This window comes from Macrotis lagotis, chromosome X (genome assembly GCF_037893015.1).
Source record: "Macrotis lagotis isolate mMagLag1 chromosome X, bilby.v1.9.chrom.fasta, whole genome shotgun sequence".
NCBI classification, from domain to species: domain Eukaryota; kingdom Metazoa; phylum Chordata; class Mammalia; order Peramelemorphia; family Peramelidae; genus Macrotis; species Macrotis lagotis.
The window spans coordinates 48,043,992-48,059,247 of NC_133666.1; the positions used below are offsets into that span (position 1 = coordinate 48,043,992).

The 15,256-nt window shown below is 47.3% G+C and overlaps 1 protein-coding gene across 1 annotated transcript in view; it reads left to right on the forward strand.

Moving 5' to 3' along the window:
* Window positions 1-1,541: 1,541 nt before the first annotated feature.
* Window positions 1,542-15,256, forward strand: part of UPRT (uracil phosphoribosyltransferase homolog) — a 46,132-nt gene continuing 32,417 nt past the window's right edge. The window contains exon 1 of the mRNA XM_074200493.1: window positions 1,542-1,937. Within this exon, the coding sequence (XP_074056594.1) occupies window positions 1,591-1,937 (347 nt within the window). The 5' untranslated portion in view covers window positions 1,542-1,590. The remainder of the gene's footprint in view (window positions 1,938-15,256) is intronic.

Genomic DNA, 15,256 nt, shown 5'->3' on the forward strand with positions numbered 1-15,256 from the left:
GATTTGGCTTCCTGGTCATGGAAGGGCATATGGAGCTGGGATATGGAGCTGGGCTCTAAAGACTTGCTCGAAATCCCTACACCCTGCCCTGTTTAGCCAAAGGCATTTTTGTTTGGAGAGGAAGCTTTCAATTCTATACTTCGTGTCTAAAGAGGAGGGGGATCTGGGTACATCCAGAGAGAGCCAAGCTCTATAATCCTTATTTAACCTTAAAGGTAGCTAGGTGGATCAGGGTGCTAGGCCTGGAGTCAAAAGACCTGAGTTCAAATTCAGTCTCTGAGACTTAATAGCTGTGTAATCCTATAGAAACCATTTGCCTCAGTTTGCCGCATGTGTAAAATGGGAATAAGAGTACTTACCTCCTAGGATGGATGATGTTTTGTCCTTTATTCTCCAAGAGGACCATGCCATCAGGGGAACTGATACCGTGACAAGCATATGAATTGGTTTTATGTGAGGGAGAGCTGTGCTCCGTGACTTTCTCCTCCAGAGCCATCTGAGCTTAGTGGCCAGATGGGAATCAGGATGACTAGAGATGGTCCCGCATGTGAGGCAATCAGGGTGAAGTGACTTGCCCAAGGTCAACAGCTAGTTAGCTAGCGGCACGTGTCTGAGGCCCTATTCCAATTCGAGGCCAGTGCTGTGTCCATGGCACCTCGTTGCCCTCTCAGAGATGATATCAAAAGCTCAAATGAGATACAGGAGTAAAGCGTTTTGGCACATAGCGGGTGGTGTATTGGTATTAGCGGTTACTGTGGTTACTAGCCCAGCTATTGGCAGCTCACCTTCACGCACTTCATCAGTACTAGGCTTTTTATAAACATCCTCATCCCATCCGACCCTCACAGCAACCCCGGGAGGTTGGTCTTATTATTATCACAGTTCTTTTACAAGTGGGGAAACTGAGGTCAAGTGCCGGGGCTCCCGCAGTCAGCTAGCTTCAGGTCTTGCCTCCCAGTCCCGGGCCCTAGGTATTTCTTCAACTCCTGATGTAGTCCAGAGTCTTTTCCAGAAAAGGAAACTGAGCTCCAGAGGAGATGGGGCTTCCTCTCCCCCTGGGTGGGGAGTGGTCAGGCGGCCCCGGCTGGCTGCTGGCTTCCATCGGGAGCTCCTGGGACGCTCCCCAATGCCTTGGTTTCCCCAGGCGGGGCCGCGGGGAGTCCTGGGAGGTCTTGGGGCTGACCCAGGCCGGGACAGAAAAGAGTCCAAGTTGTCCATCCGCCCACGTGCTGCGCCGGAGGGCCCCCCCCCCACGAAGGGGTTAAGGCAGAGGGCCCTGGAGTGGCAGGGCCCGCAGCCAATGGACCGAGGGCGGAGGCGGGGCGGACGGAGCCCGAGGCCACTGGGCTGAAGGAGCCGGCGGGGAGCTGGGCGGGGCTCGGCTCGGGGTGAGGGGGCATTGGGGCAGGGCGGGGGGAAGGCGTGCTGGAGCCGGGCCGGCCCGGGGCTCGGCGTGGGGCTGGGCTGGGCCGGGCCGGGCCGCGGAGGCGGAAGCGGAGCGCGGCCGCGTGCTGCCGCCGCCCCCAGCGCCCTCGGGCTCTCTCGGCCGCGGGGAGGGCCGGGCCGGGGCGGGGCTGCGGCCCCCGGTGGATGGCCCAGCAGCTCCGGCGGCCCGTCGCCATGCCCTGTCACAACCAGCAGCTGGTCCCCCCGGCGGCGGCGGGAGCCGCGGCCGCTGCCTCCCCGTGCCCCGAGCCGCCACAAGCCGGCGAAAGGCCCGGCCAGGAGCTGGCGGGGGGCCCGGCCAAGCCGGCCGCGGCCAACGGCGCCGTGGTCGGGCCGGCCGGGGACGGCGCCGAGGGCCCCCAGCGGGAGAAGGGGCCCCCCCAGGCGGAGGAGGGCGAGCCGCAGGAGCCCTCCTGCCCGCTGGGCCCGCAGCTCAAGCTGCTCCCCATGAACGACCAGATCCGGGAGCTCCAGACCATCATCCGGGACAAGTGAGTGCCCAGGGGGCCGGGAGGGCGTGGGCGCCCCAGCAGGGAAGGCCGTGCGCCCAGAGCCGCCTCTGCCAACCTTCGGAGGGCACAGCTCGGAGCTCTCCCGAGAGCCGGGACTCAGTTTCCCCGGGTGCCGCCGGGGAGCCACGTGGCACGGGCAGCAGGCCTTTCGGACGGAACGGGTGGGTTTGGGGACCAAAGTTAGCTCTTTCGTGGGCTTTTATCTTCCACAGGAAGCCCGAAACTTTCTCGTGGAGGACGTGGCTCTGTCACGTGGGGGGCTGGTCATCCTCAGGCCCCCCGCTTGGATTGAGAGAGCCCTTCCTCCCCAACCGACAGGACCAGAGCCTTAACACTTTAGTAAAAGAGGTTTGCAAACTCAAGTATATTTCAACTGGGCCGGGCCGCCGGCTGGCTGGGAAGCAAAGAAGTGGAGAGCATCCGAGCCCTGGAGGCAGGAGCACCCGAGTTCAAATTTTGCCTAGCACTGTGATCTTGGGCAAGTCACTGCACCCTGATTGCCTCCTATCCCAGGCCATCTCGGGTCCTCCTGATTCATATCCGACCACTGAATCCATTTCATGGAGGATAAAGTGAGGCTGGTGACTTCACCACAGGCCCCCCCCCCCCCCCCATCCAGTTTACATGCATATCATGGCATCCACCTCCCTGACATCTTCATCTTCTTGGAGCACCAAGGACAAACAATCCCACTGGCCCACCCACTAGCCTAAAACACAGTCTTAATTTTTAACCTTTGCATCTTTCCATTGGATAACATCTGTAGATCTAGACAGATGGTTAATGGAAAGGGTTCACCCATCATCCAGCTCCTCCATGCCCCCCCACCCCCTTATCCATGGGCTCTTCTTGCATTGAACTAATAACTATAAACATTTTCCAAAGGCAGTCTTTGGGAGTGTCTTAACAGTCAAGAGTACCATCCCTAGTCATAATAAAAATAGGGAGATCTAAAGAGGCCACATCTTTCAGACTTTGGCCCGAAGTAGGAACTTGTGAAAGATGTGCTGGGTGACTCACTGCTTCAAAAGGGTGTACTCTGTTTGCTTTGGAGAAGGGCAGAAAACTTGGCTGAAGCTAGACTCCCAGAGCTTATCAGGAAAGCTGACAGATGAGGTTGGAGAATCAGCTAGAAAGGCAGAACCCATTACTTCTTCCTTCCACCAAATGAAGGGTCAAAGTTATCCCTTGCTAGAACAAGCAGAATAGCCTAAAAAGAAATGTCTGCAGACCTATGTGCTAGCTTTAAGTGACTTGCCCAAGGACACACAACCAACACATTTTCTTGACTCCAGGGCAGACTTAGTTAGAATGCTGACCCAGAGGCAGGAATACTTAGCTGCCTGAGTTCAAATCCATCTCAGACACTTATTAGCTGTGCAACCCTGGGCAAGTCACTTTACTCTGTTTGCCTCACTTTTCTCATCTGTCAAATCCACTAGAAGAGGAAATGGCAAACCACTCCAGGATCTTACACAGGAAAAGTTCAAAATGGACCCAGCACAAACACTACTGACCAACAATTTGACTCCAGGCCTGTACTCACCATACCTTTCTAGTATTCTCTTCACTGTACCTACCAGTTGCCTCTGAAGAACCCCAAATATATAGGACTCCTAAAGAGAATCAAGCATTTGAGTCCATTTCTAGGCCATCAGACTGAGCTCAGAAGCACTTGGCAGACACTTCTGGAGGTAGCAAGACTCTGGGAGGTGTAGGGATTCTAGGGATACCATACTCATAACTGACACAACAGCACAGATACTTGTGCTTAAGGTGTTGGTGCCCCATTTCTAGCAGGGCTCTGACTTGTAAGGGAAATGTCATCAAAACTTCCTGGGTAAAGCAAAGCTACTGGGTTTTCCTTCAGGGGATCCCTCTTCTACATTAGGGCTACCAAGATACTCTCAAGGGAGTCCCCATCAATGAATAAGACACCCTGACCCGCCAGAGTAGCATTCCCTTTGAGGCACCTCATAGATCAGGGATCCTAGGGAACAATTGCCCCAGGTTCAAGGTACCCTGGAGGTCTACTCTCCTAGAACCATAGCTCACAAGTCACCACTGATATGTTTGCCTTTTTTCTCTACTCCAATAGTCTCTGTCTCTGTCTCTCTCTCTCTCTCTGTGTCTCTCTCTCTCTCTCTCTCTCTCTCTCTCTCTCTGTTTTTCGCAAGGCAATGGGGTTAAGAGACTTACCCAAAGTCACACAGCTAGGTAATTATGAAGTGTCTGTGTCTGAGGCCCAGTTTGAACTCACATCCTCCTGACTCCAGGGCCAGTGCTTTATCCACTTCGACACCTAGCTGCCCCTCCAATAGTCTCTTATTTGAGACCAAAGAATGGTTCAGTGGACTATTAGTAAGTCCTGAGTTCAAAAGTGGCCTCAGATACTTGATAACTCTGTAATACTGAAAAAGTTACATTTCCTCAGTTTCCTCAATTGTAAAATGGGGAACACAATAGCACCTTAAACTCCCTGGGTTGTTATAAATATCAAATAAGATAATATTTGTTAAGTGTCTGGCACATGGTATTTTGTGGTAATAATGATAGTAACAATAACAATACTCCATTGTTCCCTTTAGATCGAAGCAAAGGCATTTTATGGAATGATATAGTATGAAAAAATGGGAGCAAAACCCTCCCATACCCAACCTTGGCCCACCTTCCCATAAACTTGCGGTATTGGAGGTTAGGGTGAGTAAAGACACCTCCTGGTGTGTGGATTTTCTCCACTGACCCTCCTGGTCATTTTTCTGCTTTTTTTAGATTCCACTGGGAAAACTCTCCTAGCCCCATGGCTAAGTCTCTGAATCTCCCCCCACCTTTCACTCAATTAGCAATCCTCCAGGGAGGTTCCTGGTCCTTTCATATGCAAATATAGCAATCCCAGCGTGAAAGAGGAACACCTGTTTACGAAGTGCAAATGGACCAATCAGAGTTTCACACCCTTGATTAGCTGCAAATGTGGGCCTGGGAAAATTGAGGTAGTGGTTCCCAGAGCTCCTCTCCTCTGTTCCCCACCCCTTACATTTAGAGTCTATAATTTCATCTCCTGGATTGAAGGAGTGTAACTGAATTGGAATCCTTGGATCAACCCTCCCTCTTCCCTACATACACATACCACTGTAAAAACTGTTGTTTAAATACTGGCAGGAATGCATGCATCAAAAGTTTGAAATTCTCAGTTTGCCTATTACAGATTATTGCAGTCAGAGGCAGGTCACTTTCTATTTTGCCAAGCCTCAGATTTCTTTTCTGTAAAATGGGGTGGTAAGAGTTTATTAACTAAGGATCCCCTGCTTCCCATCATGTTGGGAGAAGAGTGGTTTACAAAGCTTCAGGTTTCACAAATCATTTGCCTGAAAATAGCCCAGTGAGGTAATTATTGGAAATCTTATCCTTATCTTGCAGATGGGGAAAACCAGAGAGATAAAGTAATAACTTTTTCGGTGGTGTCTGGACTAGCTGGGATCTGAATGAGGCAGGAGTAAGTCCACCTATCTTGGGGGGGGGGGGATCTTGACCCTCTCCCAGAAGTGGTGAAAGTGACTTCAAGTGGCAGGAAATGCAAGAAGTCTTTGCAATTGGATTCTGTCCTACCCAGAACTTTTTTCCCTAGGACCTTTTGTGTTGCAAGAATAACCCATAAGAATGACTTTAACCACTTAGGAAAGTTGGAGTGTAGTGACTTCTGGTTAGCTTGTTTCCAGAGCCTAGGTGGAGCAGTAGATAGAGCCCTGGCCTTGGGAATCACACACTAGCTATGTGACCTTGGACAAGTCACTTCACCCTGATTGCCTCCCATCCAGGGCCATCACCAGTTGTACTGATTCCTATCTGGCCACTGGACCAGATGGCTCTGGAGGAGAAAGTGAGACTGGTGACTCAGCACAACCCCCACTCCAATCCAATCCATGTGCTAGTCATGGTCATCCTTGAGAATGAAGGACAAACATCAATTCAGAGGTATAGGATCTCAGGCTGTACCCGTTGCAAATATCATGGGCAACAGACAAACACAATAAACCAGAGATCAGATCACATTTCCAAACAAAGTCAATCTGTGCCCAGCAGGGATCCTTCTGGACAATTTAGTGGCCCCATTTCTGTTTCAGTCTAACTGGTGTAATGGACAGGGCAGCAGTCTAGGATTGCCTGTCAACAAGTATTTACTTCAAACAGTCAATTTTTATTAAGAGCCTCCTGTGTGACAGGCCATGTGTTAAACCCTGGGGGCAACAAAAAGAGGCCAAAGACAGCCCCTGCCCTCAAGGAACTCACAGTCTAATGGGGGAGGCAACATGCTTCCAGTAAAAGATGGGAAGAATGGAGGAAGGAGAGCATGCCAAGAAGGAGGAATGGCTAGAGAACTGGGATGTCTTGTTTGTAGAATTGCCAGGAGGTCAGTGTTACTGGATCAAAGAGTATGTCTTTGGAGAGGAAGGTACAAGAAGACTGGAAAGGGAAGAGGGGGTTAACAGGCTGTTGGAGGTGATGAGGACCTGTGCCAGAGGGATACCAGTGTCAGAGGAGAGAAGGGGGCGAAGTGAAGAGATGTGAAGTTGTAATTTGCAAGGTCTTGGCAACATTTGGATGAGGAGGGATGAGAAAGAGAGAGAGGAGTCTGGCCTGACTCCTATGTTACAAGTCTGGGGGACTGTGAGGACAATTTTGCCCTCTATAGGGTTTAGAGGGAAAGATAAGAGTCTCTTTTGGACATATTGTATATAAGGTTTCTATAAAACATCCAGGAGGGCAGTTAGAGATACCCCATTGGAGGTCAGCAGACAGATTGAGGCAGAAATGGTAGATTGAAGAATTGTCAGCATGGAGATGGGAACTGACAAGATCAACAAGTGAATTAGTATTGAAAAGTATAGAGTAGACTACAAGAGAAGAGGTCCCAAGACAAGACCCCTAGAGATACAAGGTGTGATCTGGGTGAGGCTCTGGCAAAGGAGACCAAGAAGCAGTCAGAGAAGGAGGAATAGGACTCGGAGAGAGAGAGGTGTTCTGAAAACCTAGAGAGAAGAGAGTGACAAGGAGGAGAGTGTGATCAACAGTCTCAATGACGACAAGATGTCAAGGAAAATGAGGATTCTGAAAGAGCAATTGGATCTGGCAATTAAGAGAACATGGATAACTTTAAGGAAAGCAGGTTCAGTGGACAGGTAAAGGTAGGAACTAGATCTTAAGGAGTTAAGAATAGGAGTAGAGAAACTATTGTAGATCCCTTTTTCAAGGAATATAGTCCTCCAAAGGGCAGAAGAGATGGACAGTGATAGCAGGGATGGAAGGATCAAGTGAAATCTTTTGCAGAATGGGGGAGACATAGACATATTTGTAGACAGTAGAAAGGAAGAGGTTGAAGAAGAGAAAGAGAAGGGGTGGCTAGGTGGCACAGTGGACAGAGCACCGGCCCTGGAGTCAGGAGTACCTGGGTTCAAATCTGACCTCAGACACTTAATAATGACCTAGCTGTGTGGCCTTGGGCAAGCCGCTTAACCCCATTGCCTTGAAAAATCTAAAAAAAAAAATTGTTCTTTTGGGGGTGGCGCAGTGGATAAAGCACCGGCCCTGGAATCAGGAGTACCTGGGTTCAAATCTAGTCTGACACTTAATAATTACCTAGCTGTGTGGCCTTGGGCAAGCCACTTAACCCCATTGCCTTGAGAAAAAAAAAAAACTAAAAAAAAAAGAGAAAGAGAATTTCTAAAATTCCTTTAGAGAGGAGGAGATTGAAAATCAGTGAAAGAATGGGATGACAGAGTGGCAGTCTGTTGGAGGAGGTGGGATGGAACAAATAGGGGAGTTATCCTTTGTAAAGAGTAGGCTGCATCATCATATGAGACTATTGAAGGAGGAGATGATGGCAGAAGGCATATGAGATAAAGGAAATGAGGAAGAGGGGAGGAGGGAATTCTGTGAGGAATCTTAATCTTTTTTTTCCTGTAAAACATGAGGCAAGGTTCTCAACTTTAGAATGGGGTAGGAGAGCCATGGGAAGCTTGAGGAAGGATGAAAGTCTCCAAATGCTGCTATGGAAAGTGAGATACTGAGTTGATTAGGGAGGTATAGTAGGATTGCCTCCAAGCAGTGAGAGCCCAGTTAAGGTTGGGGTAATGAAAATTTGTAATAGACCCAGTCAGAACAGTTGTGTGATTTCCCCCCCACACTTCACTTTCACTAGCACTTATGTAAAAGTGAAGATGATGAATGATCAAATTGATCCAAGACTGAGGCTTGGCTGAGGGTATGATAAGTGGCTTAGGGATTTAAGAGAGAACAGCGTAGCTTTGCATTGCTTCACCAGGAGGTCAAGATGGAGAAAAGAAAAAGTGGTTAGTTCAGGGGAGCTGGTCTGGTAGAGAATTGAAGGATCAAGGGGTTTGAGGTCATGGTGCAAATGAAGACTAGGGTTTTGTAAGAAAGACAGAAAAGCCATTAGATTCTGGTAAGATTTGAAGTTTTCAGAATTCTTGAAAGTAAAGATGATATATCTGTGGGTGATGGAAAGACCAAGGGTTTGACTATCTTTGTGTGTAACTGGAGTGGAGTGGAGGAATAGCTCCTGGGGGTGAATAGATTGAGGTACTGAGTAGTTAGGATGCTTGAGAATCATGGGTCTTGAAGTTCCATAGTAGGAGGGCAGGAGTTGGAGAGGAGAGAAAATCATCAACCAAGTTCTAAACTCAATGAGAAAGGAACAAGGGTGATCTTGGGGTCTCTAGACAACAACTACCAGGATCTCCATTAGATGATAGATAGGAGTAGTAGGAATCTCAATTATGTGTGGGCCAGGCACTATGGAGTCTACACTATATAAATGGGAGCTAATCTTAGAGGGAAGCATTGGAAGGGGTCAAGGGCAAAGGAGGCATATGGGGAAACTAGGAAAGGCCTCATGCAGAAGTGGGATTTGTGCTGAGTTTTAAACAAGTCCAGGGGAACTACCTGGTAGAGGGGAGTTGGAAGGAGCTGTCTAGGTTTGGGAGATAGCCAGGCAAGGGGCGCATAGAGGTGAGCAAGTAAGCATCATGTTGCTGGATTGTGGTTGGGAAAGATTTCAATGGTCAGAAGACTTGATTCTTTATCTTGGAGGCCTTTGGGAGTCACTGGAGTTGATGGAAGATGGACTATAGAGAAGAGACTTGAGACAAGGAGATGAAACAGCAGGCTGTTACAGTAATCTGATGATGATGACGACGTTTTGTCCTTCTTTCTGGAAGATCATGACATCAAGGAGCTGTTGCCATGACAAGCACATGGATTAGATTTAAGGGGGTGCTGTTTCTCTTCCAGAGCATGTGGATTCAATGGTTTAGATATGAATCAGGTCCTGGGTGTGAGGCAATTAGGGTTAAGTGACTTGCCCAGAGTCACACAGCTAGTAAGTGTCAAGTGTCTGAGGCTGGGTTTGAACTCCTGTCCTTTTGTTTCAAAGAACCCACTGTGCCACCTAGCTGCCCCTTGTAGTAATCTAGATGTGAGGTGATTGAGGGCCTGCACCATGTCAGTGGAATAGAAGGAGGCTTTGAGGTTGGGAAGGTAGAATTTGGAGGTCTTGTTATCAGATTGTTGGTTACATGGGGTGAGTGCAAATGAGAGGTCATGACTGATATCAAGGTCTCAAGTCTGGTAGACTGAGAAGGTGGGAGCACTCTGCACAGTAACAGGGAAGTTGGGAATGTTAATGAGTTCTGTTTTAGACATGTTGATTTTGAGATTTCTATGGGACAGCTAGTGCAAAATGGTCAATAGGCAGTTTGTAATGGGAGACTGGAAATCAGGAGAGAAGCTAGGGGTGAATAAATATATTTGAGAAATTATTTTCATAGAGATGATGATTGAGCCCAATAATTGAGCCGATGAAATCATCAAATGAAATGGTATGGGGGAAGAGATGAGGACCCTAGTGCAGAACCTTGGGGGGACCTCCAGAGTTATTGGGCATATCCCAGAAGAAAATCCAGCAATGGAAACTGAGGCCTGGTAAGAGCTAAGAGGGGAACTAAGAGAAAGAGCGATGCCATGAAAACCTAAAGAGAAGAGAGGATCCAGAAGGGTGATGGACAGTGGCAAAGACAAAGAGAGCTCCAGAAGGGTGAAGCATCAGAAAAGGCCATTAGACTGGACAATGAAGAATTCATTGATTAAGGTGGAAAGAGTAGTTTCCATTGAATGATGAAGTGGGAAGCCAGACTACAGAGAGTTAAGAACAGAGTGAGAGGAGAGGAAGGAGGGGCAGCTATCCTAGATGGTGACTACTGATGGACAACTGATTATATTATAGATAGATAGCATAGAGGGAGTTCTTGGAAATCTGGGCTGCTTAAGGCAGAGGCTTATGTTTCTTTTCACTGGGACCAAGGGCTTTGCTTCCTTGATCCCCACACATTTGCATTTCCCTTTACCAGCAAGGTGTGGCTTGGACTCTGGAGAACCCAAGTCACAGCTGAGTCCTGATTACCTTTGCTGACCTGGGCCTCACATGCTAAGCCTTAGGGTATATGGGCAGAGGAACTAGTTTCGTGAAACTAGTTTCAGAAGATGCTAGCGTTTGTTTTACTCCTCTGGGGCTGACAAACTGCTGGTATTTTGATGTGCCATCATGTATATGGATGATGGTCCTGTCTGCTGGTGTTCAGGTCATTGGAGCATGGCAGCCTCCCTTTTCTATCCCCTGGTCTTTGGGAGCTAGGGAGGGATTAGCTGTATAAATTTGCTTTGGCTCTGGTGACATGGAGAATTGAAAATAGGCAGCCCTTCTAGAATTGTTTGAAAAATGGAGAGGGTAGTTTGGGCTTTTTCAGCTACATCCCGATATAGACCTTGCCTCCAAGATGAGATCTCTTTGAAAGAAAAAAAAAATAGCATGTGTCCTGAAATACATCAAGGGATCTGTGATCTTATCTATATGGGTATTCTTTGCATCACTGCACACGTCTCATCTCATCCATGTCTTCTCATGCTGTATGATCTTGTCCGTGCTCTCTCATAGATCCTCCTGGATGGTCTGTTTTGTTCCGTAAATCTTTGTAGTTGTATTTCCTCTTTCTTTTTAGGGGATCTCTAGATTTTCAATAAATTTTTGGGTCTGGTCAGTGGTTTTTGTTTTGTTTTGAATTACTCCCCTCCCCAACTTTAGTTCCTGAACTGGGGCAGACTCTTTATTTATTTTTGTCTTTGGGTCCCCTGGCTTCCTTCTGGGGTTACCCTAGCTCTCCAATTTTTGAGATTCAGAGCCCTCATCTTCAAGGTCTGCTTTGGCATCTCAGGGCAGATTGTTAGGTACCTCAGAGCTCTTGAGCTTGGGCAGCTTGTCACTAGTTGATGCCCATGCCCCACCCCAAGGCTTCCAGTGTTTCTATCCTGGGGCTTTCTAACCCTTTCTGACCATAGCATTTCAGGCTCCCCATGTGGCTAGTCTCTGGTTGGAACTGAGAACCCTGGGCCGGCACTAGTTTTGCTGGTGGTCACCTTTCCTATTGCCTCTGGACTTCTCCTTGGATTTCTGGGCATTTTGGAGGTGGAAGGAGTAATTTCCTTTGGTTTTTCCCTTGGGTTTCTTGAGGATGATTCTCTAGAGGAGGTATGTGGAAATTCAGGGCAGCCTGCCTCCCATGCAGGCCAGGAACTCCTCCCTGAAATCTTCTCCAGCAGATCTCTCTAGTTGGCCAGTGGCCTCTTCTCACCCTTGCTGGAGCCCCCTGTCTGAGATCCCTTGCTCTTACTATAGGGCCTGGCCTACTCTTGTTTTCTGATCCTTTTCTTTCCTTTCCTGGGGGGTGGTGGTGGTGGAGAAAGTATGTTTACCTACTCATACACTCATATCTATATCTGTAATATCTTTTGAGTAGGCCACATGCAGTGTCTACCTGGCCCACAATGCAGCTCTTCATCACCCTTTGGATCACTATAGTGTTTGTTCAGCTTGGGTTTTTACACCAACCAGTAGCTTGAACTCCTTAAAGGCAAAACATTTCTGTGGCCTGCTCTCATTTCCCTAGGTCCTTGGGTCTGGAGTCGGAAGGGACCTGAGAGGCTGTCTGGTCCGACCCCTTGATTTTACAGATGAGGCAGTCTGGCTCAGAGGTAAGATCTGAACCTAGGCCCTCCAGCTCCAGGTGCCCTGTACCACCCTGCCTTTAGCTGGCCTTTTTAATCAGGCCTTCCATGAAAAGAGGGAAAGGAGGCTGTGGTTGAAGATTGAGACCCAACTCTGAAACTAACTAGTTGTGTGACCCTCAGTTTCCTGATCTGTAAAAGGACAATTTGTGCCATCTCCCATAAAATGCTGCATCTTAATGCTCTTACCGCCTCATTGCAGGGGATCAGCAAGGAAGTGGCTTTCAAAGTAGGGAACATTGATTTCCAGTTCTTTGTTCTTATAGATAAGCTTTCTTCTGGGGCCTAGAGAAAAATCTGCATGCAATGCCACGAATGTAAGCTTTCCTTGAGCACCCTTGATAGTCTTTGTAGCTGAAGGTCTGGTCCAGTATGATAAAAAGCCCTTTCCTCTAATTTTTAGCTCTCCCCTTTTTCTCCTGAAGCAGGAGGTGAAGTATATTTTCATGTTAGCAGCACTTCCTTTGTCCTTCCCTCCTAAGTAAGACTGGAGGGTTCTGCCAGCACTTAGCCCCTACAAAGCTCAGTGATCTTGGAGTGTTTGAAAGACAGTGAAATGGAAGGGAGAACTCACTCCGCTTGGTGGCATCCTGGGCTTATTTCCTCTCTCACTCTGGAATGGAGAAGATCAAAAAACAGTCCATTTTGAGCTCAAAGGGACCTTCAGGGTCATCTGATCCAGCCCCTGCCAGTTACTGTTGAGGACTTGGCCCAAGGTTGAACTGAGAAGCAGATTTGGAAACCAAGTCCTCCAACTCCAAAGGCAGCAACAAGTATCATTTCTACTGCAGGGGGCTGACCTCTAAGGAGAAGCCAGTCCATTCAGCCCCCCATGTATTAAGCTTTTATTAAATTGCTTCAGTCTCTCTCTCGCTCTTTTTTGCAAGGTAGTAGGGTTAAGTGACTTGCCCAAGGTCACACAGCTAGGTGGTTGTTAAGTGTCGGAGGCCGAATTTGAACTTGGGTCCTTCTGACTCCAGGGCCGGTGCTCTATACATTGCACCACCTAGCCGCCCCGGGTTGTTTCATTCTCAAAGAGGAAAGTGGCATCTGGGAGGTGATACTGTGACATGCAAGTGAATTGTGTTAAGTGAGGTAGGACTTTGCAGAGTTACCAGCCTCACTTTCTCCTCTGGAGCCATCTGGACCAACGGCTAGAAATGTTTCAGGCCAACTGGAGATGTCCTACTACATGAAAGGCACTGGAAATAAAACCAAACCTGCAAATGAAACCATCAATATCTGTCCTCAGAGAACTTGTAAAAGCAACTTTGGGAGAGTTGATCAAGTTGCTGCTTTTTGTATTCTAACACTCCAATGATCTAGCTACATGAAGGGCAATTGGGAGGAAAGGAACAACAGTAGTTACCATATATTTCCTGAACACAGCTATGTTGGACCCTGAGGGCCTATAAAGTTTCACTGAATGTAACTTCCGGTCTATTAGGGTGACAAGACTCAAACTTAGAGCTTTAGTATTCATTATGATATGATAAGCTAGGTAAACTGGACAGAGAGAGACCATTTAAAATTTTTTTTAATATATTATTTTTTCCAATTACATGTAAAAACAATTTTAAATATTCATTTTTTTAGTTTTTTTGCAAGGCAAATGGGGTTAAGTGGCTTGCCCAAGGCCACACAGCTAGGTAATTATTAAGTGTCTGAGATCAGATTTGAACCCAGGTACTCCTGACTCCAAGGCTGGTGCTTTATCCACTACGCCACCTAGCTGCCCCTAAATATTCATTTTTTTAAAGAAAGTTTATTTATTTTGAGTTTTACAATTTTTTCCCCATTCTTGCTTCCTTCCCCCCCACCCCCCACAGAAGGCATTCTGTTAGTGTTTACATTGGTTCCATTGATCTCAGTTGAATGTGATGACAGAGAAATCATCCTTAAGGAAGAAAAATAAAGTATGAGATAGCAAAATTACATAATAAGATAATGCTTTTTTTTCTAATTTGATGGTAATAGTCTTTGGTCTTTGTTCTAAGTCCATAATTCTTTCGCTGGATACAGATGGTATTCTCCATTACAGATAGTTCACAATTGTCCCTGGTTGTTGTACTGAAAGGGATGAGCAAGTCCATCAGGGTTGATCATCACCCCCATGTTGCTGTTAGTGTGCACAATGTTCTTCTGGTTCTGCTCATCTTGCTCAGTATCAGTTCATGCAAATCCTTCCGGGCTTCCCTGAATTCTCATCCCTCCTGGTTTCTATTTTGTTTTTAGGTTTTTGGAAGGGTTAAGTGGCTTGCCCAAGGCCACACAGCTAGGTAATTATTAAGTGTCTGAGGTCAGATTTGAACTCAGGTACCCCTGACTCCATGGCCAGTGCTCCATCCACTGTGCCATCTAGCCATGCCCCTCCTGGTTTCTAATAGAACAGTAGTGTTCCCCCCCCCCCCACAGAATGCACTCTGTCAGTCTTTACTTTGTTTCCATGTTGTACCTTGTTCCAAATTGGGTGTGATGAGAGGGAAATCATATCCTTAAAGAAAAGAAGTCTAAGAGGTAACAAGATCAGACAATAAGCTATCTGTTTTTTTTTCTAAATTAAAGGGAATAGTCCTTGCACTTCGTTCAAACTCCACAGCTCCTTATCTGGATACAGATGGTACTCTCCTTTGCAGACAGCCTGAAATTGTTCCCGATTGTTGCACTGATGGAATGAGCAAGTCCTTCGAGGTTGAACATCACTCCCATGTTGCTGTTAGGGTGTACAGTGTTTTTCTGGTTCTGCTCATCTCACTCAGCATCAGTTCATGCAAATCCATCCAGGTTTCCCTGAAATCCCATCCCTCCTGGTTTCTAATAGAACAATAGTGTTCCATGACTTACATATACCACAGTTTGCTAAGCCATTCCCCAATTGAAGGACATTTACTGGATTTCCAATTCTTTGCCACCACAAACAGGGCTGCTATAAATATTTTTGTACAAGTAATGTTTTTACCCTTTTTCCTCATCTCTTCAGGGTATAGACCCAATAGTGGTATTGCTGGGTTAAAGGGTATGCACATTTTTGTTGCCCTTTGGGCATAGTTCCAAATAGCTCAACAGAAGGATTGGATGAGTTCACAGCTCCACCAACAGTGTAATAGTGTCCCAGATTTCCCACATCCCTTCCAACAATGATCATTATCCTTCCTGGTCATGCT